Source organism: Solanum lycopersicum, chromosome 12 (assembly GCF_036512215.1).
Source record: "Solanum lycopersicum chromosome 12, SLM_r2.1".
NCBI classification, from domain to species: domain Eukaryota; kingdom Viridiplantae; phylum Streptophyta; class Magnoliopsida; order Solanales; family Solanaceae; genus Solanum; species Solanum lycopersicum.
Window position 1 is genome coordinate 5124297 of NC_090811.1, and position 24869 is coordinate 5149165.

The window sequence follows — 24869 nt, forward strand, 5'->3', positions numbered from 1 at the left end:
TTATCGCCTTCTCTCTTTTGTTGTCTCATATCTCTCTTGTGCTTGTAACAATATTTCATGATATGCCCATTCTTGTGGCAATAGTCACATGTAATATTCTTGTATTTAGACTTTAACTTGCTTCTACTTTTACCTCTATCATTCTGACCTCTGGACTTGTTTCTCCCCCTATCTTCAGTAACCAAAACATCGGAGTGTGAAACTGAAGAAGATGAGGCTTGAGATCTTCTTCTCATTTCTTCATTCAAGACACCACTCTTAGTATATTCCATGGTTACAACACCACTGGGAGCAGAATTAGTCAAAGAAACTCGAAGAGTTTCCCAAGAGTCTGGCAGAGTATTAAGAAGCCAAAGTCCCTGTATCTCATCATCAAACTTTACACCCATTCCGAACAGCTGGTCAAGAACACCCTGAAAATCATTAATATGATCAGAAATAGAAGTGCCCTCTTTATACCTGATATTCATTAATTGTTTCAATAGGAACAACTTGTTGTTGCTAGTCTTCGAAGCATAAAGTGTCTCGAGCTTGTCCCACAAACTTTTGGCATGTGTCTCATTCACAATATGATTTCTAACATTATCTTCAACCCATTGTCTAATATAGACACAAACATGCAGATGCTCAAATTCCCATTCTTCATCATTCAAAGACTGAGGCTTATTAGAAGCAAACACAGGTAAATGCATCTTCTTGACAAATAGAAGATCTTTCATCTTGCCTTTCCAAATATGATAGTTACTACCAGTTAAACACACCATTTTACTCATATTTGCCTCTATCATTCAAAACGACAATCAACAATAATCAATGCTCTGATACCACTTTGTTGGGAAAGACAAGGCACTAACAAAGAATGCCTGACAGGATAACAGCGGAAGAATACCCAAGTCTATACTTTCCCTTCTCGATTTGAACCAAGAGAAGACAAACAACCACAAGCAATATGATAGTAAGGCAGCAAGTAATTCAACCAAACAAATATAACAAGACAATAATAAACCAATCACACAAGACACCAAGATCCACCCTAGCAACACTACTATGTTGGAGTTGGATATTTCTAACACAGGAATCTCTGGTGAGCTGTCTAATTCAATTGGCACCTTCAGTTCCTTGGATATCTTGAACCTCAAAGGATGTCAATTCTCTGGTTTCATTCCTGATTCCATTGGCAATCTTACGCAAATTAGGTATTTGGATTTCAGTTATAATCATCTCATCGGCCATATTCCTTCCACAATCTCTCAATTGAAGCATCTCACTATTCTAGGTCTTTCGTCCAATTCCTTTTCAGGTGAAATTCCCGATATTTTTTCTAACCTCCAAGAGCTAAGTTATTTAGATCTTTCTAACAACAACTTCATCGGTTCGTTTCCTTCTACAATTGTAAGCTTGACATATCTTCAAGAGTTAGACTTGTCAAGTAATTCCTTATCTGGCCCACTGCCTAATAATTTGAGCATGCTTCAAAAGCTAACCCGACTGGGTTTGTGGAACAACTCACTGAATGGTATCATACCATGTTCGCTGTTTAGCCTCCCTTTGCTAGGTCAGTTGTGTCTCGATAATAATCGGTTTAGTGGACTACCCAATGAGCTCAAAACAAACCCAACATTGGTACGCCTGGGTTTAAGCCATAATCAACTCAGTGGTTTTTTTCCTCAATCACTTGTGAATCTCACAAATCTTTCTACCCTTGACCTTTCATCAAATAGCATCACCATCGATGAGGGAATACAAATCACTTTTCCTAACCTAGAAATTTTGCAGTTATCATCTTGTGAACTGAAGGATTTTCCGTACTTCTTGAAAAATGTAAAGGAACTTCGGGTCTTGGATATTTCTAACAATAAGATTCGTGGAGAAATCCCAAACTGGTTTAGCCGCATAAGGTGGGACGAATTGAGGTACCTAAATCTTTCGCATAATTCTTTAACAGGCCACCTACATCAATTTCATTTCCATAATCTGCAGTTTCTTGATCTTAAATTTAACTCCCTTCAGGGTCCACTACCATCATCCATTTGTAACATGAACTTTCTTGAATTTCTAGATTTATCACGCAACAACTTCAGTAAGTCGATTCCAAGTTGCTTGGGAAGCATGTCTAGTCTAAAAGTGTTGGACTTAAGAAGGAACAATTTCACAGGGAGTATTCCCCCATTATGTGCGAAGAGCACTTCTTTGATTACCATTGTCTTGAATGACAATCAATTTGAAGGAACTCTGCCTTTATCGTTGATCAACTGTAGTAATTTAGAAGTTTTTGATATGGGGAATAATGCAATAAATGACACATTTCCAGCTTGGCTAGGAACACTTGAAGAACTGCAGGTCCTAATACTAAAGTCTAATTTGTTCCATGGACCAATTAGTTCTTGTCAGAGTACACTTTGCTTTCCCGAGTTGCGAATTTTTAATCTTTCGCATAACCAATTGAGTGGCTCAATTCCAGTAAAACTCTTTGGAAAATTCAAGGCAATGATTAAGTTAGATGGTGAAGACACAGGAGAGATTAGATATATGGAACCAAATATGATTTCATTGTACACATCCTACGAGGATTCTGTGAGTTTGGTGATCAAAGGCAAGGACATTGAGTTAGAAAGAATCAGCACAATTATGACAACCATAGACCTCTCGAGCAACCATTTTGAAGGTGTCATTCCAAAAACACTAAAGGATCTCAGCTCACTTTGGCTACTCAATTTATCCCATAACAATCTCATAGGTCACATTCCAATGGAATTGAGGCAATTGAATAAGCTTGAAGCGTTAGATCTCTCCTGGAATCGTCTCACCGGAAAGATTCCAAAGAAATTGATAACAATGAAGTTTCTAGCAGTCTTAAACCTCTCTCAGAATCTTCTTATTGGATCGATTCTCAAGGTCTACAATTCAACACATTTGAAAATGACTCGTATGGTGGAAACCTTGATCTATGTGGTCCTCCTTTATCAAAGCAATGTGGAACGACTGATCCATCCCATGTTCCTCAACCATTGGAATATGAAGGCGAGTCATATTTTTTTAGTGGATTTACGTGGGAATCAGTAGTCATAGGCTACAGCTTTGGACTAGTTGTTGGAACTGTTGTGTGGATCCTCGTGTTTAAATACCGTAAGCCAAAATGGTTTGTTGAATTTTTTGAAGGCATTTATCCCAAGAAAATGAGAAGGTCAATGAAGAGAGCTCAGAGACGACACACTTAATGGAAGAATGCAAGAGTGAACTTTTCTGTTTTTTTAGTTATCTTTTTGTTGTTTGTATATATGCTTGATAACAATATAATTGCATGTGTTATTTTGTGAATTTCCACTGGATTAAAATAAGTGTTCTTGATCTTTGCTTTCAAACTAAAAAATTAAACTCAAAATAAACATAACTTTCCTTTTTACTAAAACAATTTATTCAATTATATTCTTGAGTTTAATAATCTTGAACATGTTTGGTAATATCATCTCAAATTAATAATACTAAATATGATGGATTATAAATTGATTATTATGATGTCTTCACTCATGAATTGAGAGAATGAGCCAAAGCTGTCATGATATGAGCTTGATTTGAGATAATTTATGTAGTTGAAAGAATTAGTCCCAAAACAATAGAATATATGATGAAATCTATTAACTACTAACAATCAAACTTCTCTAAGCTTCCATTAACAGCCATTAGAGGAAGCTTCAACAAGAAGGAAAAGAGAGAAGAAGTTTATTTTGTAAAAAAGAAGAATACAAACTGAATACATTGTATTGTAACTTGATGCAGTACATATACTGTTTTACTAACTAACTTCCTAACAAACTTCTAACTAACTACACTTAACAACTTTAACCAACTTGATTAAACAGTAATGACTAATTTGCCCTTGTGTCATGTAATGCCTATTTCTTCAGTCCCCCTCAAGCTGGCTGGTATGAAGATATTCAACATGCCTAGCTTGCCTACTAGATATTCATGTTGTTGTCGCGATAAACCTTTAGTTAGCACATATGCCAATTGATCTTTGGAACACACATGCACTGTTTTGATCAATCCTTCTTGAATTTTCTGCCTGATGAAATGGCAGTCTATCTCAATATGTTTTGTACGTTCATGAAAAACAGGATTTGCAGCAATCTGTAATGCAGCCTTTCTATCACTGTGCACAATTACAGGAGTCATTATTTCACTACCCAATTCTTTCAATAGAGTAGTTAACCATACTACCTTAGAAACAACATTTGCCATACTTCTATATTCAGCTTCTGCTGAACTTCTGGACACCACAGTCTGCTTCTTTGATTTCCATGAAACAAGTGAGTTCCCATGTTTGATTACAAAACCTGAAACTGATCTTCTTGTGTTTGGACAAGAAGCCCAATCTGAATCACAGAAAACTGTCAGTAAATTTGAAACCTTGTTACTCAGTAATACACCTAAGGCTGGCTCTCTTTTGATATACTTCATTACCCTTACTGCTGCATCCCAATGAGATTGTTTAGGCTGTTGCAAAAATTGACTAAGAGTTTGTACTGCATAGCTTATGTCAGGTCTGGTAAGTGTCAAGTATAGCATCTTCCCAATCAACCTTTGGTATTTTGTCTTGTCTTCCAGCATGTTATCATCTCCTCCTTGTACCAAACTATCAAATTCTAGTGTAGTCAACTTTGCATTAACTTCTAGTGGAGTCCATGCTGGTTTAACAGCTCCTATACCCAGTTCTGAAATGATTTCCAAAGCATATTTCCTCTGATTTATCAGAATACCTTTAGAAGATCTGTGAAACTCCATTCCAAGAAAGAATTTCAGTGTACCCAAGTCTTTGATTTTGAATGCTGCATGTAAGGCTGCTTTTGTTTCCTCAATAGCAGATATACTGCTACCTGTTACTAACATATCATCCACATAAACCAAAATAATAACAATGTCATTCCCTTTCTTCCTTATGAACAATGAGTGATCCATAGAACTTTGAATAAAACCTGATTGAATCAATGCCTCAGATAACTTCATATTCCACTGTCTACTAGCCTGTTTTAAACCATACAGGGATTTAACAAGTCTACAAACAATGTTGCCACCACTACACTCCCCCTGACTTGATAAACCCTGAGGAAGTTGCATGTATACCTCATCATCTAAATCACCTTGGAGAAAAGCATTATAAACATCTAATTGATGAATATGCCAATTATGTTGAGCAGCCAGTGATAAAACAATCCTCACAGTAGCAATCTTGACAACAGGAGAGAATGTTTCATGATAATCCAGCCCTTCCTGCTGATTATACCCCTTAGCCACCAGCCTAGCCTTGAACCTTTCCACTTCACCAGAAGCCTTCAACTTAACCTTATATACCCATCGACAGCCAATGGCTAATTTTCCATGAGGTAAAGAAACCAAATCCGAAGTATGATTGAGCTTAAGAGCCTCTAACTCAGAAGCCATGGCCTCAACCCACCTTGTATCCTTAATAGCCTCAGCATAGGATCTAGGCTCATGCATATGAGAAAGAGAGCTAAGAAATACTTGATGTGAAGGAGAGATATTTTCATAAGACAAGTATGCACTGATGGGGTAAGTAACATGAGCTGCATTTTTAGTGACATAATCAACATGCCAAAGTGGTGCTTTAGAAATTCTGTGTGACTTTCTTAATGGAACAGGATTGGACATAGGTAAGATCATATCTGGAGATGTAGAAGGAACAACAAGAGATGGAGTTGGTGAACTAGAAGACTGTATAGGAGAGAAACAGACTCTTCATTCTCAATGATAGGTGAATCTGTACTAGGTGTGTCTTCATTAGTAGGAAAAGACTCAGAAGACCAAGGAAAATGATCAACCTGTGAAACTGGTTTAGAAGAAGATTGAAAAGGAAAAATATGTTCCCTGAAGGTGACATCCCTATTGATAAAAAACTTTTGTTGATTTAGATCAAATAGAACATATCCTTTAGTAGTAGTAGAGTAGCCCATGAAAACAGATGGTACAGCTCTAAAGGCAAATTTATCCTTTCTAGGTAATGCACTAGCATAACATAGACACCCAAAAGTTCTTAAATGACTAACTGAGGGTGGCTTCCCAAAAAACAATTCATAAGGAGATTTACCACCAAGAACTGTTGATGGCAGTCTATTAATAACATAAGCTGCAGTTAGAATGCAATGACCCCAGTATTTAATAGGATCATGTCCTTGAAATCTAAGAGCTCTAGCTACTTCAAGTAAATGTCTATGTTTCCTTTCAGCCACACCATTCTGCTGAGGAGTATAGACACAGGTTTTCTGATGTATAATACCAAGCTCTTGAAGAAATCTTTGCATCTCAGCATTGACAAACTCACTGCCATTATCTGTTCTAATCCTTTTAACATTAGCCTGGAATTGAGTGTGTATCATCTTGAAGAACTGTCTCAATACTAATACCACATCACTCTTAAACTTTAGCAGAAAAATCCAGGTAATATGAGAGAAGTCATCAACAACAGTCAAAAAATGTTTATTCCCATCAAAAGTTTCAGCATGATATGGCCGCCAAACATCTAGGTGTAACAACTCAAAAATTGCAACAGAAGTGCTAGTAGAATGCTGAAAAGAAATTCTGGTGTGTTTAGCTAAAGGACATACTTCACAATCAGCTACAATAGATTTACACTCATCTAGTTTATAGCCAAACAAATGCCTCATAGAAACACTGGAAGGATGAGCAAGTCTTCTATGCCACAACAACATATCTTCCTGTCTCTTCTCTGCAACATTAACTCTGTGAGTTTCTCCAGTTGAACTATTAGAGTGTTTATCATTTTGCTGCGAGAACATTATGTATAAACCATCACTCTCCTTACCAATCCCCTTCAAGATCCCACTTGTAAGGTCCTGGAACAAGCAGAAACCAGGATAAAAAGAGACAAAGCAATTAAGTTCTCTTGTTATCTTAGAAACTGATAAAAGATTATACTTAAAGTCTGGTATGTATTAAACATTATCAAGCATCCCTATTCCTCCCAAACTGTATTTTTCTTTGTGAGATACCATTGTCACCTCACCATTAGGCAAATGAACTTTCCTTTTATGAGATGATCTCACAGATTCTATATCATTCAGTGTATCTAAACTAGCAGTCATATGATTTGTAGCTCCTGTGTCTATTATCCACTTTATTTGCTTTACTGTGGACAAAGTTTTGAAATTAATACCTGCCATATGAGCCATGTATTCTGGTTGCTTATCATTATCAAGCATCATTTTGATCTTATCCTGCTGTTTCTCAATCAAGAATGGTGCTCTTTGAAAATCTCCTCTTCCACTTGAGGATTCAGTATTAAATCCTGTATTCATATCTGAATGTACACTTTCAGTTTGAGCATTATAGGCAGTAGCTTCTCCTTGATACCTCTGTTTACTATTATCTTCATTTTGGGCAGTGTTTGCATTAGGAAAATCTTCCTTCTTCTTTCCTTTATATCCTGGTGGATATCCAATCAATTTATAGCATACATTCTTTGTGTGACCTTTAAGTTTGCAGTAATCACATTGAAGATTCCAATTCTTTGGAGGTCTGTGATAAATGTTTCCTCTTCCTGCCATCATAGCTCCTAATTCAATTCTTTCTCCGGAATTGATAATTGACCTTTGACTCTCTCTTTCGATTAACATAGAGTAAGCCTTATTGATGTTAGGAGTTGAACTTGTCATCAATATTTGGCTTCTAGCTTGTTCATAGTTTTCATTCAGCCCCATAAGGAATTGCATCACCTTTAACCTCTGAACATCCAACATGAAATCCTTGGATTTAACACAATCACAAGGAGGTGGTGTCATACTATCAAACTCAGCTCAGAATTGTCTCAATTTTGAGAAATAAGTTGACACACTATCAGTTCCTTGACTCAAGGTCACCATATCTTTATGCAATTGATAAACTCGTGAAGTGTTTACCTTATCAAATCTTTCCTTAAGATCTTCCCAGATCATCTTTGCATTTTCTGCATACACAATCCCTGCATGTAGTTCCTTTGTTACTGATCCCAATATCCATCCAATCACAATAGCATCACATCTATCCCATTGATGAGCTAAATCTGAAGGAAAATCCTCTTTCTTCCAGGTTCCATTTACGATCCCAAGCTTGTTTTTTCCAAGCAACTGAATTCTCATTGATCTACTCCAGATTGAGTAGTTTTCAGATCCTATTAATTGAATAGGAATAATCGGACCTCCAGTTGTATCTGAAGGATGTATGAAGAGTGCATGTGTATGGTCGATCTTCGTGGCTGCCATTGCTGTTCTGCTTCAGCAATTGCACTCACCTTTCAACTACAATGCTACTCTATCTAAAACAATCGATTAACAACTCACAACAGTGGTTATTGCTCTGATACCATGATGAAATCTATTAACTACTAACAATCAAACTTCTCTAAGCTTCCATTAACAGCCATTAGAGGAAGCTTCAACAAGAAGGAAAAGAGAGAAGAAGTTTATTTTGTAAAAAAGAAGAATACAAACTGAATACATTGTATTGTAACTTGATGCAGTACATATACTGTTTTACTAACTAACTTCCTAACAAACTTCTAACTAACTACACTTAACAACTTTAACCAACTTGATTAAACAGTAATGACTAATTTGCCCTTGTGTCATGTAATGCCTATTTCTTCAATAACCATCATCATAATTCTCCATTCCATGTGCCATTAGTTGCCATACTAAACTTCCTCCCATTGTTCCACCTTCTTTTGCCAAATTATACACATTTCTATACACACTACTCATAAATATATCTCTTGATCCTTCACCTGATCTACTAGACTTTCCAAATTCAGCAAGCACTAAAGGTTTCTTCAATATATTTCTTGCATCTTCCCAATGACTTGTTATCCACTTTTCCATCCACGCCAATTGTGCTTCATCACTTTGTCCAGATAACCTATAACCATCGATATAAATAAATATTTAAACTTATAAAAATGTACGTACACATTCGAAAGATCATGTAAAAACTACGTACCATTGGTCAATGTATGAACGGATTGTAGCAAAAATCAATTTCATTGATAAGCTGGTTACTAAAGAAATTTGTTCCAACTTGATAACCAGGATTCACTGATTTCCTTTCAGGAATTGAATCACCATAAAATCCTTCAATTTCAACTTCCAATTTGTTATCTAATGACTTCACAAAACTCGCCATTTCTTGAACCCAACCAACCCTATAACAATATTCATCAAAAACATCAATCACAGATTTAATATTGCTAAAATTAAACTTAAATGTGGAACTTATATTAACAGTTGTTTACATCCCTACTCTTTCGAAATAGGGCGAAACATCGCGGCAACTCGAAAAATAATTAATTGATTTAATTGTAACAAAATTTTAAAAATAAATGAGTTTTAAAAAAAAAAGAGTCGCCACCTAATTTTAGGAAAACTAGGAAACCAAATATTTATCTACGAAACCAAATTGATTCTAGGTAAGGGGTTCAAGTTATTCCGAAGGGAAGGGTTTAGGCATCCTTCGGAATCCACAAATGTGGTTCCCGACTGAATTCATTTTTTTTCAAATCGAGGAAAAATATAAAATAATGTACAAGTATAATAAACATTTAATATGCACAATAAAATAAAATAATAATTATCGGCATAAGGTTTGCCTAACGTCAATATTTACAATAATGAAATAAAAGGAAAAGCACCTCCGGGTACCTGTAAACACACTTAGTAAAAATGTTAGTAAAGAATAAATATGATTAAAATTGAATAAAGCAAATAATAATTAAAAATAAAAATCCGTCTTATCAACATGGGAGGCCTTGGAAATCGACGATAATTTCTTCATCGGCCAATTCCAACAATTTTTAGAATATATAAACTTGAATTAAAGTTCCGTCTTTTAAAATGGGGAGGCCTCTAAATCCGACGGATAGATTTTTCATAGGCCCTTTAACAATTTATAATATAAACTAGTATAGCATCAAACAAAAATTTAGTAAATAAAAGAAGCATAAAAGATAATAAAAATTACCCCATATTAAAGTAATGTAAACCCCATTGAAATAAATCTTCAACAATAGAATAATCAAACTAGCTATATACAACTTCATAGTGGCCCACAATAACTAGAAAACAAGATAACAACCAATAAGTAATGAAGATATATAAAAAAAAATAATTGCTGCAAAGTCTAAACGATAGCAATATATATATATATATATATATATAAATATATATATATATAACATTATGTATCATCCAAAATCAAAATAGCATTGCTGATTTTTTTTTTTTAAATTTTTTGCTTTTTGAACATTTGCAAAGATTAACAACCTAATTGACAAAACTTAACACAAAAATAAAACAAAAAAAAGTAAACATGGCATCATTAATATAACATAAAACGGATAACACACAAAACTAATATTAGCAGCAACAATAACTAAATGTCAAAATATAATTAAAGTAGAATACAATTACTCTAACTATGACTAAATAACTCATCAAATAAATATTAGGGAAAATAACAATATAAAAAAGAGACAAAATCACAATATACACAAATAATGATAATAATAATAAAATTATGTGTGACAACTCAACAATACAAAAGATAATACAACAATTAGTATAAGCATGAACAAAACAATGACTAAAAAAAAAGGGTTGTCAAAATTATTACCTTTTGGACAGATCTGAATGTTTTCTCTAACAAGGTCGGAGTTGATATCATCTGTGGTGCTCGCCTCCTGGAGCTGCTGACGCTGATGGTGTCTTCACCGGATAAGTATGCGAGTGGTGGCGCTGCTATTTCCGTCGTTTGTTGTTGCTGCTTCAGCCGGAGCTTTTGCCGGTTGCTGTCGCTGCTTTGCCGGAGAAGAGGGAGAGGGCGGCGCTGCTTGGCTCGCCGGCTGTTGGAGCTGTTGTTGTAGGCTGTCTCAGCTGCTGCTGGGTTGTTGTCGCTGCTTTGCCGGAAAAAGAGAGAATGGAGGAGATAGAAGAGAGGAGAGGAAGAGGAAGGGGGAGAAACGGGAAAGAGGGAGGGAAAGGGTGAGAGGGGCTGACGGAAAAGAGGTAGAGGAGGAACGGTTTGGGAGGAAGAGAGAAGAGGAGATGGAGAGGGGAGAAGAAGGAGGCGGCTTGGAGAGGGGGGAAGGGTTTCTCCCTCTTCTCTTTCTGAAAAATTAATTCCCTCCCTTTTTGACCTAAATAAAGACTCAAAAGGGCTTAAATGACGGGCTTAGCATTGTGGCCCAAAACTACGAAATTTTAAAAATGCTAGGCCAAAATTGGGTGTCAACAACAGTTTTTCCTGAATAGTCAGCTTGATCGCGAGGCTCATTCATAAGTTCCCATGCCATAATTGTTGGATCGTCTTTGTAAGCAACTTTAGTGATACTATTCAACCTTGTAACAACTTTCTCTAACAATTTCATAATATTATTTATTAAAAAAAGTTTTTTATATGTATTAAATAATAATTACCCCATGAATACTCAGGTGCCACTCGACACATTTGCTTTGCAAAAGAAGCCTTTGCAACGTACACTCCTGTTGAGTTCAATGAAGATTTATTCATGGGAAACACAACAACAACAAGGATTGCAGGAACTGGAAAACTAATGTGGAAAATGACACTCGACAAGGTGTTGACTTTGAAGAGTGTTCTGTATGTCCCTACTATTAGGAAGAATGTAGTATCCGCTGCACTGATCATTAAGAACAAATTTAAGTGTGTCCTAGTTAGTGACAATATTGCAATAATTATGAACCATATGTTCTTAGGAAAAGTTTGCCTCAATGAGGGTCTCTTCAAACTGAATGTAATGATTGTTGACAATATTAATAAGAATTCTGCTTCTGTTTACTTATTGGAGTTAAATGATTCATGAAATATCCGTTTGGGACATTTAAGTTATAAAGCGTTGCGAAAATTGTTTACTTTAGAAGTATTGTCTTATTTTAAATGCGATAAATCGAAATGCGAAATTTGTGTGGAAAGTAAGTTTGTTAAACATCCTAATAGGTCTGTTAAAATAAATTTAAAACCTTTATACTTAATTCACACAGATATATGTGATATGAAGTCGACACCATCTCGTGGTGGGAAAAAATATTTTATAACTTTTTTGACGATTGCAGTCGATTCTGTTACGTATATTTGATTAATAGTAAGGATGAAGCAATTGATGAGTTTAAGCAATACAAAAATGAAGTGGAGAATCAAGTGAATCTAAAGATAAAATGATTCAGAGTGATAGCGATGGAGAATATGAATCTTCTTTTGAAGAGATATGTTTGGAATATGGTATTATTCATCAAACTACTGCACCTTATGCACCACAGTCAAATAGTTTGGCGGAACAGAAGAATAGAACATTAAAGAAAATGATGAATACATTGATAATCAGTTCTGATTCACCGCGAAATCTTTGGGGGAGTCCATCCTTACGGATAATACGATACTCAATAGGGTGTGTCGTATCAAAACACAATCAATTCCATATGAGTTGTGGAAATAAAGGAAACACAAGTTGAAATATTTCAAAGTGTGGGTGTCTAAATTGGACCTGTCACGCCCCGAGCCTACACTCTGGGCGGAACTGGCACTCGAAGACTCTGGCCTTGAGCGGACCCTTGGTCTGAATTACCTAACTCAGAAGAAGACAATTATCATATCTATCACATCAATGAACATAACTTAACTGAAAAAGGATGTAATAACTGAGAATGTTTAAAATTCAAACATTCAACTTGGCCAAAACTGGCAACCCAAGTCTTAACAATAAGAGATAATATTAAAAGACTCAAAGGATTAACATCTGATTGTCAATCTATGGAGCCTCTAGAACTGAGATGGATGTTGGGACAAACCCCACAACATCCTAATGAATTAAACAATAAAACAAGTAAAAGAGTCCTATGGAATGCAAGGAGGCTCACCAACTTACTCTGGAGTAACCAATTGCATCAACGGTGCGTTGGATGTCGATCCTTGTTACCTGCGTCTGCATCACAAGTCAACTGGTATTAATACATTGAATGTACGAGTATGCGAATTGGAATGGTAAATAATACAACGTACGCTTGAAAGGAGAATATGGAGAACTTACCTGACTCAACTCAACTCTAGAAGACCGAACTCATTTCAATATGAAATAATTTTAAAACAAGTGCAATATAAAGAAAAGTTGTTTAAAACATGTTGTCAACTCTTTATGTATTGCAAAGATACAATATTACTCTGAGGTGTATGTAAAAATACAAATAATTGTATATAAAATTCATTTAACTTCTGTGGGAGTTTTCTCTAACCGACAACCATCACTTAGGAGTTATGGTGATGATACAATATTTTGCCTCACGCTGCCAAGGCCGTCCTATTCTGTGCCATTGGTATAGAACCTGAACTACTAAGTGGATCCACTAGTCTATGCTAAAAAGCACTACAAGAATCGTCTAAAAAGTTGACCCTTTTCTACCCATGGTGGCTACATGGTTTAGGGGGGTTGGGAGTTATCTGAACTCTCCCCCATAAAGGTGCTCAATACTACTCCCAAAAATATTATTATATTAGCTCTTATGTTTTTAAGACATACTTACTTCTGTGGTTTGAGATTAGTGCTCAAAGGATATCTTGGAAATCTTAGTTTCCCTGCTTGTTTTATTTAAAAAATTATTTATCTTTTATGAAAACTAGTCTGAGGGCTCTTTGAAAATCTCAATTTCCATTCTCATTAAATTTGAACTCTTTCTCATAAAGGTGCTCAATACTACTCCCAAAAATATTATTATATTAGCTCTTATGTTTTTAAAACATACTTATTTCCGTGGTTTGAGATTAGGGCTCAAAGGATATCTTGAAAATCTTAGCTTCCCTGCTTTTTTTATTTAAAAAAATAATTAATCTTTTATGAAAACTAGCTTGAGGGCTCTTTGGAAATCTCAGTTTCCATTCTCATTAAATGTGAAAACATTTTGTACTTCTTTGTGAATACTCAGTCCCTATGTACTACTTTGAAGAAAAGACTTCATTTTACTATGAATTAAACTCAAACTTAAGTCTTAGAACAACGTTAAAACATTTGTGAAAGACTTATGAAACTTGAAATGAACTTATTATCATTATATTTACTCTTTACTCAACTTGATCTTTAAGTCTTAAAGCAAAGTTAAAAGCATTTGTAAAAGACTTTCTGAAAAGACTCTAAGAACTTTCTAGACTTGACTCTTAACTTTCCTTGAATTTGAAGTTATAGATTCAAGGTTTCAATTCATATTTCTAGATGATTTCTATATGATTAGAAGTTATTAAGAATAGTTAGAATCATTAGGAAATGTTAAAACACTTTAGAAAGGCTTAAACGGAATGAACTACGAAAACTGGATAAAAAAAATACCGATTCAGGCATATTTGGGGGGCACCGTGCCAGCCTCGCTTGACTGAGGCTCCATTTGGAAGAACTGTAGCATGCCACCCTGGTCCCACTGGCGCAGATGGGGCACGCCGTTCCTAACCCTCCGTAGATATGCCTGACAAATTTTTCAACTCGTTTTCTTATCTTAAATCGTTTTAACTCGTTTCTTTTTCTACTTTCACTTTAAGATTCATGTACCCACATCATATATACAAGGATATAACCCAATGAATTCAATAAACAACACTTAGATCATCAAGGAACTCCTAAATCTCAACTTATGTTCAAGAACAAAAGCAATTCAAAAACAACATTAAAGAAAATTCAAAATCCAATCTTTTAAAGATAAAATCACGTTGAATCAAACATGATTGACACGTGGGTGAACAAACCCAATGTTGAGATAGACTCACATAACAGATCGAAGTAAATCCTTGGCAAAACCAGTATCAATCTAGAACGATCTTGGTCAATCTTGCCCTTTTCTTCTTCTCCTTTCTCATTAGCCCTAGCATGAAAATTTCCAACTTCTAAAATTGATTATGTTCTGATTTGTCCCATATTAAGCTCCTAAAAATGCATTTAAATAATAGGATAGTGAAAAGACTAAAATATCTTTAAAATCCTGGATTTAGACATTTTTCTTAATCCGATAGCCCAACTTCCATGTATAACTCACTCATATGAAGTTAAAATTGCAGAAACTTGGCGGTGTTGGAAATATCGTTCCAAAATCTTACCATTCTAGAACTACACCTCATGTATCCTGAGCTAGAAGTTATGACCATTTGAAGTTGACCAAAAACTCTTTTTTCAACTTTTTTAAATTTCTAGATTTTCTTATACTTTCCAAAATAAGTATTTCCAGATTTTAAACTCCTTTTTAGTTATGTCTAATCGCAAAATGTTACGAGAACCAAAACGGTAGATTGTGTATTTATTGAACATGTTGTGAACAGTTAGGCCTGCCGATTTTGATTCACAAATATAATAATCCTGAGATTCATGTTAATATGATAATTGAGTAAGATAAAACAAAGTTTTTTGAACATATTTATCCGTATAAAACTGAATGTGATTCGACAAGTGAAAGACTTAAACGACTACGAGAAAAATCAACAGAAAATACATTACCTTAGTGAGGATACTAGGAGTAGCACTCGCCAACGAAAATCCACTTCTAGCGGATTAGATTTTCTGGCACTGTTGCTTGAAAATGAACCTCAAACATTTAAAGCAACTATTTCTTCATCTGAGTCAACTTATTAGAAAGAAACAATAAATAGCGAGATCGAATCAACTTTAAGTAATCATACTTGGGAATTGGATGATCTTACTCAAGGAATTGGCCTTTAAAATCAAAGTGAATATTCGAAAGGAAAAATGAAAGTTGATGGGACTATTGAAAAATATAAGGCTAGAGTTGTAGTCAAAGAATATAGACAAAAGGAAGGTCTTAACTACTTTGACACGTACTCTCCACTGACAAGGATAACATCAATTAGAATGTTAATAGCACTAGCGGAAGTGCATGGTCTTAAAATCAACATGGATGTAAAGAAAGTCTTGTTAAATGGTGGATAGTTAGAGGAAGAAATTTACATGGAACAACCTAAAGGGTTTGTAGTTCCTGGTAAAGAAGATAAAGTGTGCAGACTTGTGAAGTCGCTTTATGGGTTCAAGCAAGCACCCAAACAATGACATTCTAATTTTGACCAGACAATGTTGGCAAATGAATTCAAAATTAATGAATGTGATAAGTGTGTTTACATTAAAAACGTTCCAAATTATGAAGTCGTTGTTTGTCTGTTTGTTTATGACATGTTAATAATACGTAAATTTGTTGACAATATAAATGCTACTAAACTCATGTTGTCTAGAAAGTTTGATTTAAATAACTTAGGAGCTGCTGATTTGATCTTAGGGATCAGGGTTCTCAAAACTCCTCACGAACTAGCGTAATCTCAATATCATTATATTGAAAGAGTATTGGATAAGTTCAAGTACTTGAATTTCAATGTTGTCAAAACTCCAATTGATTTAAGTTTTACATTTCAAAAGAATGCAGGTGAAACTAACTCTCAATTGGAATATGCAAGAGTAATGGAAAGTGTTGGAAAGTTTGATGTATATTATGAATTGTACGCGACCAAATACAGTGTATGTTATTAGCAAACTGAGTCGGTTCACTAGTAATCTGACTCTAACTCATTGGATGGCAATGAAACGTATGTTGGGGTACCTGAAACATACACAACACTATGTTTTGAAGTATAATAAATATCCTATTGTGATTGAAAGATATAGTGATGCAAATTGGATCACCGAGTCAAATGAAGTAAAATCTACAAGTGATTATGTGTTTACACTTTGTGGAGGAACAATCTCTTGGAAATTATCCAAATAGACATGTGTCGCTCACTCAACAATGAAATTTGAACTTATTGTTTTAGATAAGGCTGGTGAAGAAGCTAAATGACTCCAGAATTTTCTAGAGGATATTTTATTTTGGCCTAAACCTGTGGGATCTATTTGCATACATTGCGATCGTCGAGCTGCAATAGCTAGGACAGGGAGCGTCATGTACAACAGAAAGTCTCGTCAGATAAGATGGAGACGTAACATCATAAGACAACTGCTCTTTAGTAGAACTATCACAATAGATTATGTGAAGTCAAACAATAATGTGTTAGATCCACTAACGAAAGGCCTAACGAGAGAGGCAATTGAAAGATCATCTAAGGGAATGGAGGTACGGCTTAGGACAAGTCATCATGACGGTAACTCTATCTAGCAGACTAGAGATCCCAAGAGCTATATTCTAGGAGAAAAATAAAGTTGTGACTGGTGGTTCAACATTGTCAATCAACTCAATCTATTCTCATGATGAAGACAATGTTCAGGAACAAGGTTAAGACTTTAAGACTTGTTAATGAGTTGATAAAGCTTAGAGTTTTTAATGATTTGCTAAGTTTGACATATTCGACCAAATAATGTATCTGCGAGATGACATAGTTAGAAATCACCTATGTGAGTGTGAAGTGTAAGCCGCTTCAAAGAGAATTTTATGTCAAAAGTCTATTCTCTATACACTCATAAAACCAGGAGGTGTTCATGGTTGAAACTAACACAATTGCAAGAACCATAAACGGTAAAAAGCTAATTTAGTGACATATGGTTGTCTAGATATACATCAAAACTCGATAGTTCAAAGATATCGCATCTACCGATTGACTGAGTATGTTCGACATATGTTCACTACAGAAAGTCCAAGGCAAAACCTACTTATCCAGATGCAATTGATCCTTTCTTGTAATGTACACATTTTTCCGTGCATTCCTTCTGTTATAATCATTCTCCATTCATGTGTGGAACTGTTGGGTATGTATCAAAAGATGAAAAGAAGAGCAACTTGGGAAGTTGAGAACTTGAAGAGTAGGGAACTAGAAAAGTCCTCTTATGCTTTAGTGAAAAGACATTTGTCCCTCATTGGTGATGGAAAGAAAAACAAGAGAGTTTAAATATAGAGTCACTCTTATAAATTGTTAAAAGTGTTGGAAAGAGGAACCCCCTCGAGCCGTCATCGTCACTCGCTCGGCTTAGGACTTAGAAACGTTTCTTTGTGTAATTTATTGTTGTTGAGTGGTTCACTGATACCAGAGTTTTGAGTATCAATACGCTGGTGATTGAGATCATTGGCTTGATCTTTAACGTTTTGATTGGTTAAACTTTGGTTACTTTGTGTTTCTGTAAAGTTATTTCTAGCCGCCTTAAACCTCTCTCAGAATCTTCTTATTGAATCGATTCCTCACGGTCTACAATTCAACACATTTGAAAATGACTTGTACTGCGGTAACATTAATCTATGTGGAACGAGTGGTTCATCCCATGTTCCTCAACCACTAGAGTCGGAAGACGAGTCATATTTTTTTAGTTGATTTACGTGGGAATCAGTAGTCATAGGCTACAACAGTGGACTAGTTGTTGGAACTATTGTGTGGAGCCTAGTGTTTAAATATTGTAAGCCAGAATGATTTGCCCAACTTTTTGAAGGCATTTATCCCAACAAAATGAAAAGGTATAGAAGATGGACTTTTCTGTTTTTTAGTTTTCTTTTTGTTGTTTGTATATATGCTTGATAACAATACAATTGCATGTGTTACTTTGTGAATTTCCACTGGATTAAAATTAGTGTTCTTGATCTTTGCTTTCAAACTCAAAATAAAAACATGTGGACATATAACATAACTTTCCTTTTTACTAAAACAATTTATTCAATTACATTCTTGTGTTTAATCAACTTGAACATGTTTGGTAATATCATCTCAAATTAATAATACTAAAAATGATAGATTATAAATTGATTATTATGATGTCTTCACTCATGATTGAGAGAATGAGCCAAAGCAGTCATGATATGAGCTTGGTTTGAGATAATTTGTGTAGTTGAAGGATTTAGTCCCAAAACAATAGAATAACCATCATCATAATTCTCCATTCCATGTGCCATTAGTTGCCATACTAAACTTCCTCCCATTGTTCCACCTTCTTTTGCCAAATTATACACATTTCTGTACACACTACTCATAAATATATCTCTTGATCCTTCACCTGATCTACTAGACTTTCCAAATTCAGCAAGCACTAAAGGTTTCTTCAATATATTTCTTGCATCTTCCCAATGACTTCTTATCCACTTTTCCATCCACGCCAATTGTGCTTCATCACTTTGTCCAGATAACCTATAACCATCGATATAAATAAATATTTAAACTTATGAAAATGTACGTACAGATTCGAAAGATCATGTAAATTCTACATACCATTGATCAGTGTATGCATGGATTGTAGCAAAATCAATTTCATTGATAAGATGGTTACTAATGAAATCTGTTCCAACTTGATAACCAGGATTAACTAATTTCCTTTCAGGAATTGAATCACCATAAAATCCCTCCATTCCAACTTCCAACAAGTGTTTGTTATCTAATGACTTCACAAAACTCGCCATTTCTTGAACCCAACCCTATAACAATATTCATCAAAAACGTCAATTATAGATTTGATATTTTTAAAATTAAACTTGAATTTCAAACTTACATTAACAGTTTTTCCTGAATAGTCAGCTTGATCGCGAGGCTCATTCATGAGTTCCCATGCCATAATTGTTGCATCGTCTTTGTAAGCAACTTTAGTGATACTATTCAACCTTGTAACAACTTTCTGTAATAATTTCATAATATTAATTATAAAAAAAAGTTGTTTATATGTATTAAATAATAACTACCCCATATGTACCTCAATGTGATTCTTCAAGTATTTTTTGAGTATAGGATGAGTATAGAATTCATCGTCATTACTAATCTGAACTCCTGCATTTCGCGCCCACCACACATATTCAGCTTTTCCTCCAAAATCATTCCATTGATTTACAAAGCTCAATATTAAACGAACACCATATTTCTTAGCTTCCGCGATCACAAAATCCAAACCCTAAATTTAGAAACAAGTAAGGGACTCACATGCATTGAAATGCGACAATGCAAAAAAAAAATCATTGATACTATAACAACAAATGTCCTTTACCTGAAAAACACGTTCATCATAAACACCAGGTGATATTTGTAATGCTCTATCACCTCCATCACTAAAAGCCCAAGTACGACAAACAGAAAGACCAGCGGTAGAAGCATCTTTAAGAACCTCAGTGACTTTGTACCTTTCAGCAGGGTCAGCAGCAACATGCATCAACCAATATGAGTTGAAACCATTGAATAGAAAAGGAGATCCATTGAGTTCAAAATGAGAATCTTTAACTCCTATAAACCCCGAATTCGCTTCACAAGAAAGAGCTAACAACAAGAGAAAGAGCCCAGAAATACAACTTCTTCTATGTGTATAAGACATTTTGTATAATGAATAATAGATGTTATATGTGTGATATGTTAGATGTCACCTTTTATAGTGTGTTGAAGATAAGGAAATTTACTAAAAATAGCAAAACTTGCAAAAACTAAAAAAAATAAAATCCTAGTGGATATAATTGGTTATTTTGAAAAAAATGTTTTTGTTCTTAAAAGGTATGATGGGATGTTGATTTTTTGTTGATAGAGAATTAAGGTAGTTATTTAGTTAAGATAGAAAGATAGGTCTATTGAAAGAATTTTATAGGGTAAATGAAAAAGAAAAAAATATGGAAAACATTAATTGATTGGTTTTTAAGGTTTGTTGAGTGTGGATTTGATGATGAAATAATATAATGGAAACGTGTACTCATAGTATTATATTTAATTTAATGCAATGAACTCTTCCATAAATTTTAATTTCAAATACAAATGCAAAACATGTACACTAAACTAGTAGTAATAATGAAATACCAAAACTCATATATTAAATCATCAATTAGTTTGATTCGTGGAAAAAAGTTGATTTTTTTTACTTATTTTATTAGTATTCGGTAAGAAAGAAAAAAAATTATATCAACATATATAGTAACGGAACATAAATTTATGTGGGGCCTCGGGGCCCGGGGGTAATAAATTTTGTTAAATAGTATATTTATGTTCGTAAATTTATCAAATACGTATAAATGTTGAATATAGAAGTTAATTATTGTCACTTAAAATTATTATTATCAAATTCACAATTCATAAAATTGAAATTTTAGTTTCGCCTCATATGGATCACACGATACTATAGAGTTAGTTTAGCGTGTTAAGTAAGACACGTATTAATTTTACCCGCTACAATAATTATATTATAATCAAATAATTATATTATAATCAAGTTTGAGGATGTCAATCTATTTGTCCTTTGAAGTTTTTACTTCAGCCTATCTCAACGTATAACTGATAGTAAACGCGAATTTTATTCTTAACTAAGTCCATCAAGCATAAATATATGTTTCTTCGTGGATCTTCCGTAACATTATCCAACAAAATTGTATTTCTTATCTTTAAGGTTGGTTTTAAAATTATAACATATGAATATTTCTTTATATTAAAAACTAGTATAACGTTATTTATATTTGGTCACACTTTGTTTATTTTTCATGATCGTGTAAAGCGCGAACAAACTCACTATTAACAACAAACTTGGTCCACACATTTCAATGATAAAAGATTCTCAAGTCTTGATTAAAAATAAGACATATATTCAATTACATTTTATTTATTTTTCACGATCACATAAAACGCTGAGAATTCTGAAAGTCTCGACTAGATATAAGAAATTTATTGAGGGCAATTGCTTTGCCCCTAACCCTCCTAGTAGTCAAAAGAAGGTGTCTCAATTGATCCCATGTAAAAGGTAAATATTTTCTTGGATTATAAATTGGATGTATTAATTGAGGTGGGCATTCAATAATTGCATTACTTGTTGGACTCATAAAATATGCTATTGATAGCCTTTGCTTCTCTTTATTCACCACTGCCCTATGTATAACACTCTTTAATCTTCCATTTGTCCAAGCCTACAAGAAACACAAAGGTTTAATCATAATTACCCAAACAATCTATAAAAATTAAAAAACATACGTGTTTGGTACGATAAAAAGTCTCTTTTTTCATAAAATTAAAATACATATTCTCTAGTGTTTGGTTAGTGATGAAATTATTACGTTTTCACTAGTTTTTCTTAAATTATATGTAAGATAATATAAGTTAAATAATGTATTTTGAACACCCTTAACACAACCAGGTGTTGTAGCCTTGTGGTTTAAAGGTGCCTTGAAAGAGCCAAGTTTTTAAGCATTTTTGAGTTCAAATCTCGCTAGCAGTAGCTTTAAGCCCCTTCTTTTAAAAAATTTCATGTATATTTTCAAATTTTTATCTTCTTTTTTTCAAAAAAATTCATGTATATTACGTACTTTTTTTTTAAAAAATCATGTATATTACGTACTTTTTTCAAGAATTTCATGTATATTATGTAGTTTAATTTTTAAAATTTCTAGTGCACTCTTTTATCTTTTTTTTTTTTAAAAAAATCAGGTATATTACATACTTTTTTCATGTATATTACGTAGTTTAATTTTTAAAATTTTTGGTGCAATGATTCATTCAAAAGAAAAAATGTACTCGTATACAATTCTTGCACACCCTTTTTGAAATTTCTGACTACGACGCTGAAGACATCGTTAAATTGCTCGAAGCTAACAAATTTTCTTGATCGCCCTTCAGTTGATAAATAGAATTAGCGATAAATTTTATTGTTTGAGTAAACATAAGAGAGAGATTATGACCTCAAGGGTGTCACCAATATTGATGACAAATGAATTTGGAAGAGGTCTAACTCCAATCCATTGCTTATCATCTTTGAGGACTTGAAGGCCACCAACTTGATCTTGATGCAATATAGTTAAAGTTTGTGGGTCTGAATGGATCCCTATACCAACAATCTTCTCTGGGAGAGGACAAGGAGGATATCTACTAACCCTAAAATAAGTTGCTTCTTTTTCTTCAAAATTTTTGCTAAAGAAAAAGTCATCTTCTAGGCCTAATCCATGTGCCAACATCTTAAATATAACCATTCCTAGCTTGTCCATTTCTTTCATGTACTCAATCATTGGATTGCTGTTTTATCATAAATCAAAATATTAGTATGTTTGGAAGAATAATATAATATTACTCGACAAATTTTGTTTTTCAAGAATCAAACAGTTTAAGTTTGACTGAGAATTTGCTCATGAAATCCTCACGGAATCATTGCATGGTTGTTTTTATCATAAGTCAAAAGATTAGTGTTTTTCGAAGAATAATGTACAGTGCATGCATCCAATAAGGGGCGGAGTCAACCTTAAAAACTAGGGGTTCGATAAAACTCAACAACTTTGGTAGAAATTTATTTTTATATTAGGATGGAGGTAAGTACAAATTAGAGCAAGACAAGATTTTGGGTTAAAATTTGATCATTAAAATGAATTTTTATGTGTGTATACTTGTGAAGAGGCTTATTAGAAATATATTTGAAAATAAATATATTATACTTTATCGAAACATCTTAATCTATATAAGATTGTATATATATGTATATGCAACGTGCTACTAGGCAAAGCAGACCGAATATTACACCCTAGATAGTAAAAAACAAGAGTGACATGTATGTGTATACATACCTAAACGTGTGATATTGATCACCATATACCTTTTTCGCGAATTCAACAACCATTTCTGGCGATTGAAGTAGCTGCAAGACTTCAGCCCAAGGCAAATTTTCCCCATACTCAGGATTCGAGGCATAATACCCCAAAGGCAAACTTGATGTCTTGCCACCTTTAAGCTTTTTTTCCATTGGAAGATCAAAAAGTTCATGCAAACGAGTAATATAATTCTCAACGATCTCACTAGACACCCCATGGTCAACAAGCTTAAAAAATCCCCAATTTTCACTTGCTTTCACCATAACATTGCATAGATTGTCATAAACTTGTTGATCATCGTTGTCACGAACACGATTATTAAGACTTATCACCGGAATATCATCTTCAACGTCTCCAAAATCGTCGTGTTTTAAAGTAGGCCATTCTTCTTTAGACCATATGAAGTTTTTTACTTGCATTTTGTTGTTTTCATTCATTGAAAGTGTCTTAACATGCTCTTCTTCAATTGCATGTTCCATAATTGGAAGTACCTAACTGGAACTATATAGTATATTTATGAATATACAATCCTTTTTATAGGGTGTGCAACTAATATACATACAAAAAGATGGAATCTTGCATTGTTCAAGATTTTTAAATTTGTTGTGTTGTGTGGAACATTAATTGTTGCCACCAATGTATAGAACAAAAAACAAGTCTAGGATTCTTCATCACTAAGGCATCCTCTAACATGAACATGTTTTTATATGTGGAAACGTTCATTAATCGAGACGTGTATATGTCATGTTGAGTGTCTCACGTTGGTTATGGATAGAATATTTACAAAGTTAATATGAAAAGAAAATACACTAGTTATGAATATAGGAGAAATAAATCGTAGTAATAGTGATAGGGAAAACTAGACTATACTCGATTACCTACTCATATTTTATCTTAATCCTCGACCTTCATGTCCTCCTATATAAGGTCAATGCCCATGATAAGATGAATCATAGTTTGTTTAATTATTTCTCCTCGTACTTCTTCATCCCTACCCCCAAGCCCTATGTAGCTAACCTCTCACACCTAATCACTACGACAACTGATCATTTTCTCTTCACATGTCTTAACCATCTCAGACTCCTACCCCTCTCATCTTGTTCACCACGAGGCCACTCCCACCTTGTCAAGAATATCCTCTTTCTTAGTCCTACGTCTTCTAGTATACTCACACATCCATCTCTATATCCTAATTTTCTCTACTTTCGTCTCCTGAACGTGCAAGTACTTAATCAGCGAACACTCTACCTCATACAACATAATTGATCTGACCACCACTTTAGAAAACTCATCTCTCAACTCTTGGTGTACATTCTTATCTTT

At 34.2% G+C, this 24869-nt stretch overlaps 3 protein-coding genes, 2 long non-coding RNA genes and 1 pseudogene across 5 annotated transcripts; 2 read left to right on the forward strand and 4 right to left on the reverse strand.

Moving 5' to 3' along the window:
• The first annotated feature begins 1047 nt into the window (after positions 1 to 1047).
• On the forward strand, positions 1048 to 4325 carry LOC101260405 (receptor-like protein 33). Its single transcript, XM_026028678.2, has 4 exons — positions 1048 to 1890; positions 2011 to 2755; positions 4137 to 4201; positions 4254 to 4325. The coding sequence occupies exons 1-4, from the start codon at positions 1048 to 1050 to the stop codon at positions 4323 to 4325; spliced, it is 1725 nt and encodes a 574-aa protein (XP_025884463.2).
• Positions 4326 to 8472: 4147 nt separating this feature from the next.
• Positions 8473 to 9329, reverse strand: LOC101261302 (mannan endo-1,4-beta-mannosidase 3-like; annotated as a pseudogene).
• A 257-nt stretch (positions 9330 to 9586) lies between these two features.
• Positions 9587 to 11182, reverse strand: LOC138340548 (uncharacterized). The gene is made up of 2 exons (XR_011213112.1): positions 10675 to 11182; positions 9587 to 9704 (listed from the first exon to the last, which is right to left on the reverse strand). It is a non-coding gene; the product is annotated as an uncharacterized lncRNA (long non-coding RNA).
• Positions 11183 to 11244: 62 nt separating this feature from the next.
• On the forward strand, positions 11245 to 11859 carry LOC138340549 (uncharacterized). Its single transcript, XR_011213113.1, has 2 exons — positions 11245 to 11371; positions 11493 to 11859. It is a non-coding gene; the product is annotated as an uncharacterized lncRNA (long non-coding RNA).
• A 6791-nt stretch (positions 11860 to 18650) lies between these two features.
• MAN3 (mannan endo-1,4-beta-mannosidase 3) lies at positions 18651 to 20543 on the reverse strand. The gene is made up of 5 exons (XM_010315591.4): positions 19997 to 20543; positions 19709 to 19903; positions 19511 to 19633; positions 19234 to 19436; positions 18651 to 19152 (listed from the first exon to the last, which is right to left on the reverse strand). Exons 1-5 carry the CDS (start codon positions 20315 to 20317, stop codon positions 18789 to 18791), a joined length of 1206 nt encoding a protein of 401 aa, XP_010313893.3. The 5' UTR covers positions 20318 to 20543; the 3' UTR covers positions 18651 to 18788.
• Positions 20544 to 21593: 1050 nt separating this feature from the next.
• Positions 21594 to 24025, reverse strand: LOC101261591 (gibberellin 20 oxidase 3-like). The gene is made up of 3 exons (XM_004252063.1): positions 23523 to 24025; positions 22650 to 22980; positions 21594 to 21881 (listed from the first exon to the last, which is right to left on the reverse strand). The coding sequence occupies exons 1-3, from the start codon at positions 24023 to 24025 to the stop codon at positions 21594 to 21596; spliced, it is 1122 nt and encodes a 373-aa protein (XP_004252111.1).
• Between the last annotated feature and the right edge of the window lie 844 nt (positions 24026 to 24869).

What these genes read in the sequence shown, in the direction of transcription:
- LOC101260405 (XM_026028678.2), top strand. Translation starts at nt 1,048, where the DNA reads ATGTTGGAGTTGGATATTTCTAACACAGGAATCTCTGGTGAGCTGTCT. An exon ending in AAATCCCAAACTGGTTTAGC is followed by an intron (nt 1,891 to 2,010) that starts CGCATAAGGTGG and finishes AACTCCCTTCAG; the next exon opens with GGTCCACTACCATCATCCAT. An exon ending in TACCCAATTCTTTCAATAGA is followed by an intron (nt 4,202 to 4,253) that starts GTAGTTAACCAT and finishes TTCTATATTCAG; the next exon opens with CTTCTGCTGAACTTCTGGAC.
- LOC101261591 (XM_004252063.1), bottom strand. Translation starts at nt 24,025, where the DNA reads ATGGAACATGCAATTGAAGAAGAGCATGTTAAGACACTTTCAATGAAT. An exon ending in GATCAATATCACACGTTTAG is followed by an intron (nt 22,981 to 23,522) that starts GTATGTATACAC and finishes ATGATAAAACAG; the next exon opens with CAATCCAATGATTGAGTACA. An exon ending in ATATTGGTGACACCCTTGAG is followed by an intron (nt 21,882 to 22,649) that starts GTCATAATCTCT and finishes TGTTTCTTGTAG; the next exon opens with GCTTGGACAAATGGAAGATT.
- MAN3 (XM_010315591.4), bottom strand. Translation starts at nt 20,317, where the DNA reads ATGTCTTATACACATAGAAGAAGTTGTATTTCTGGGCTCTTTCTCTTG. An exon ending in ATGATGAACGTGTTTTTCAG is followed by an intron (nt 19,904 to 19,996) that starts GTAAAGGACATT and finishes TTCTAAATTTAG; the next exon opens with GGTTTGGATTTTGTGATCGC. An exon ending in CATGCATACACTGATCAATG is followed by an intron (nt 19,153 to 19,233) that starts GTATGTAGAATT and finishes CGATGGTTATAG; the next exon opens with GTTATCTGGACAAAGTGATG.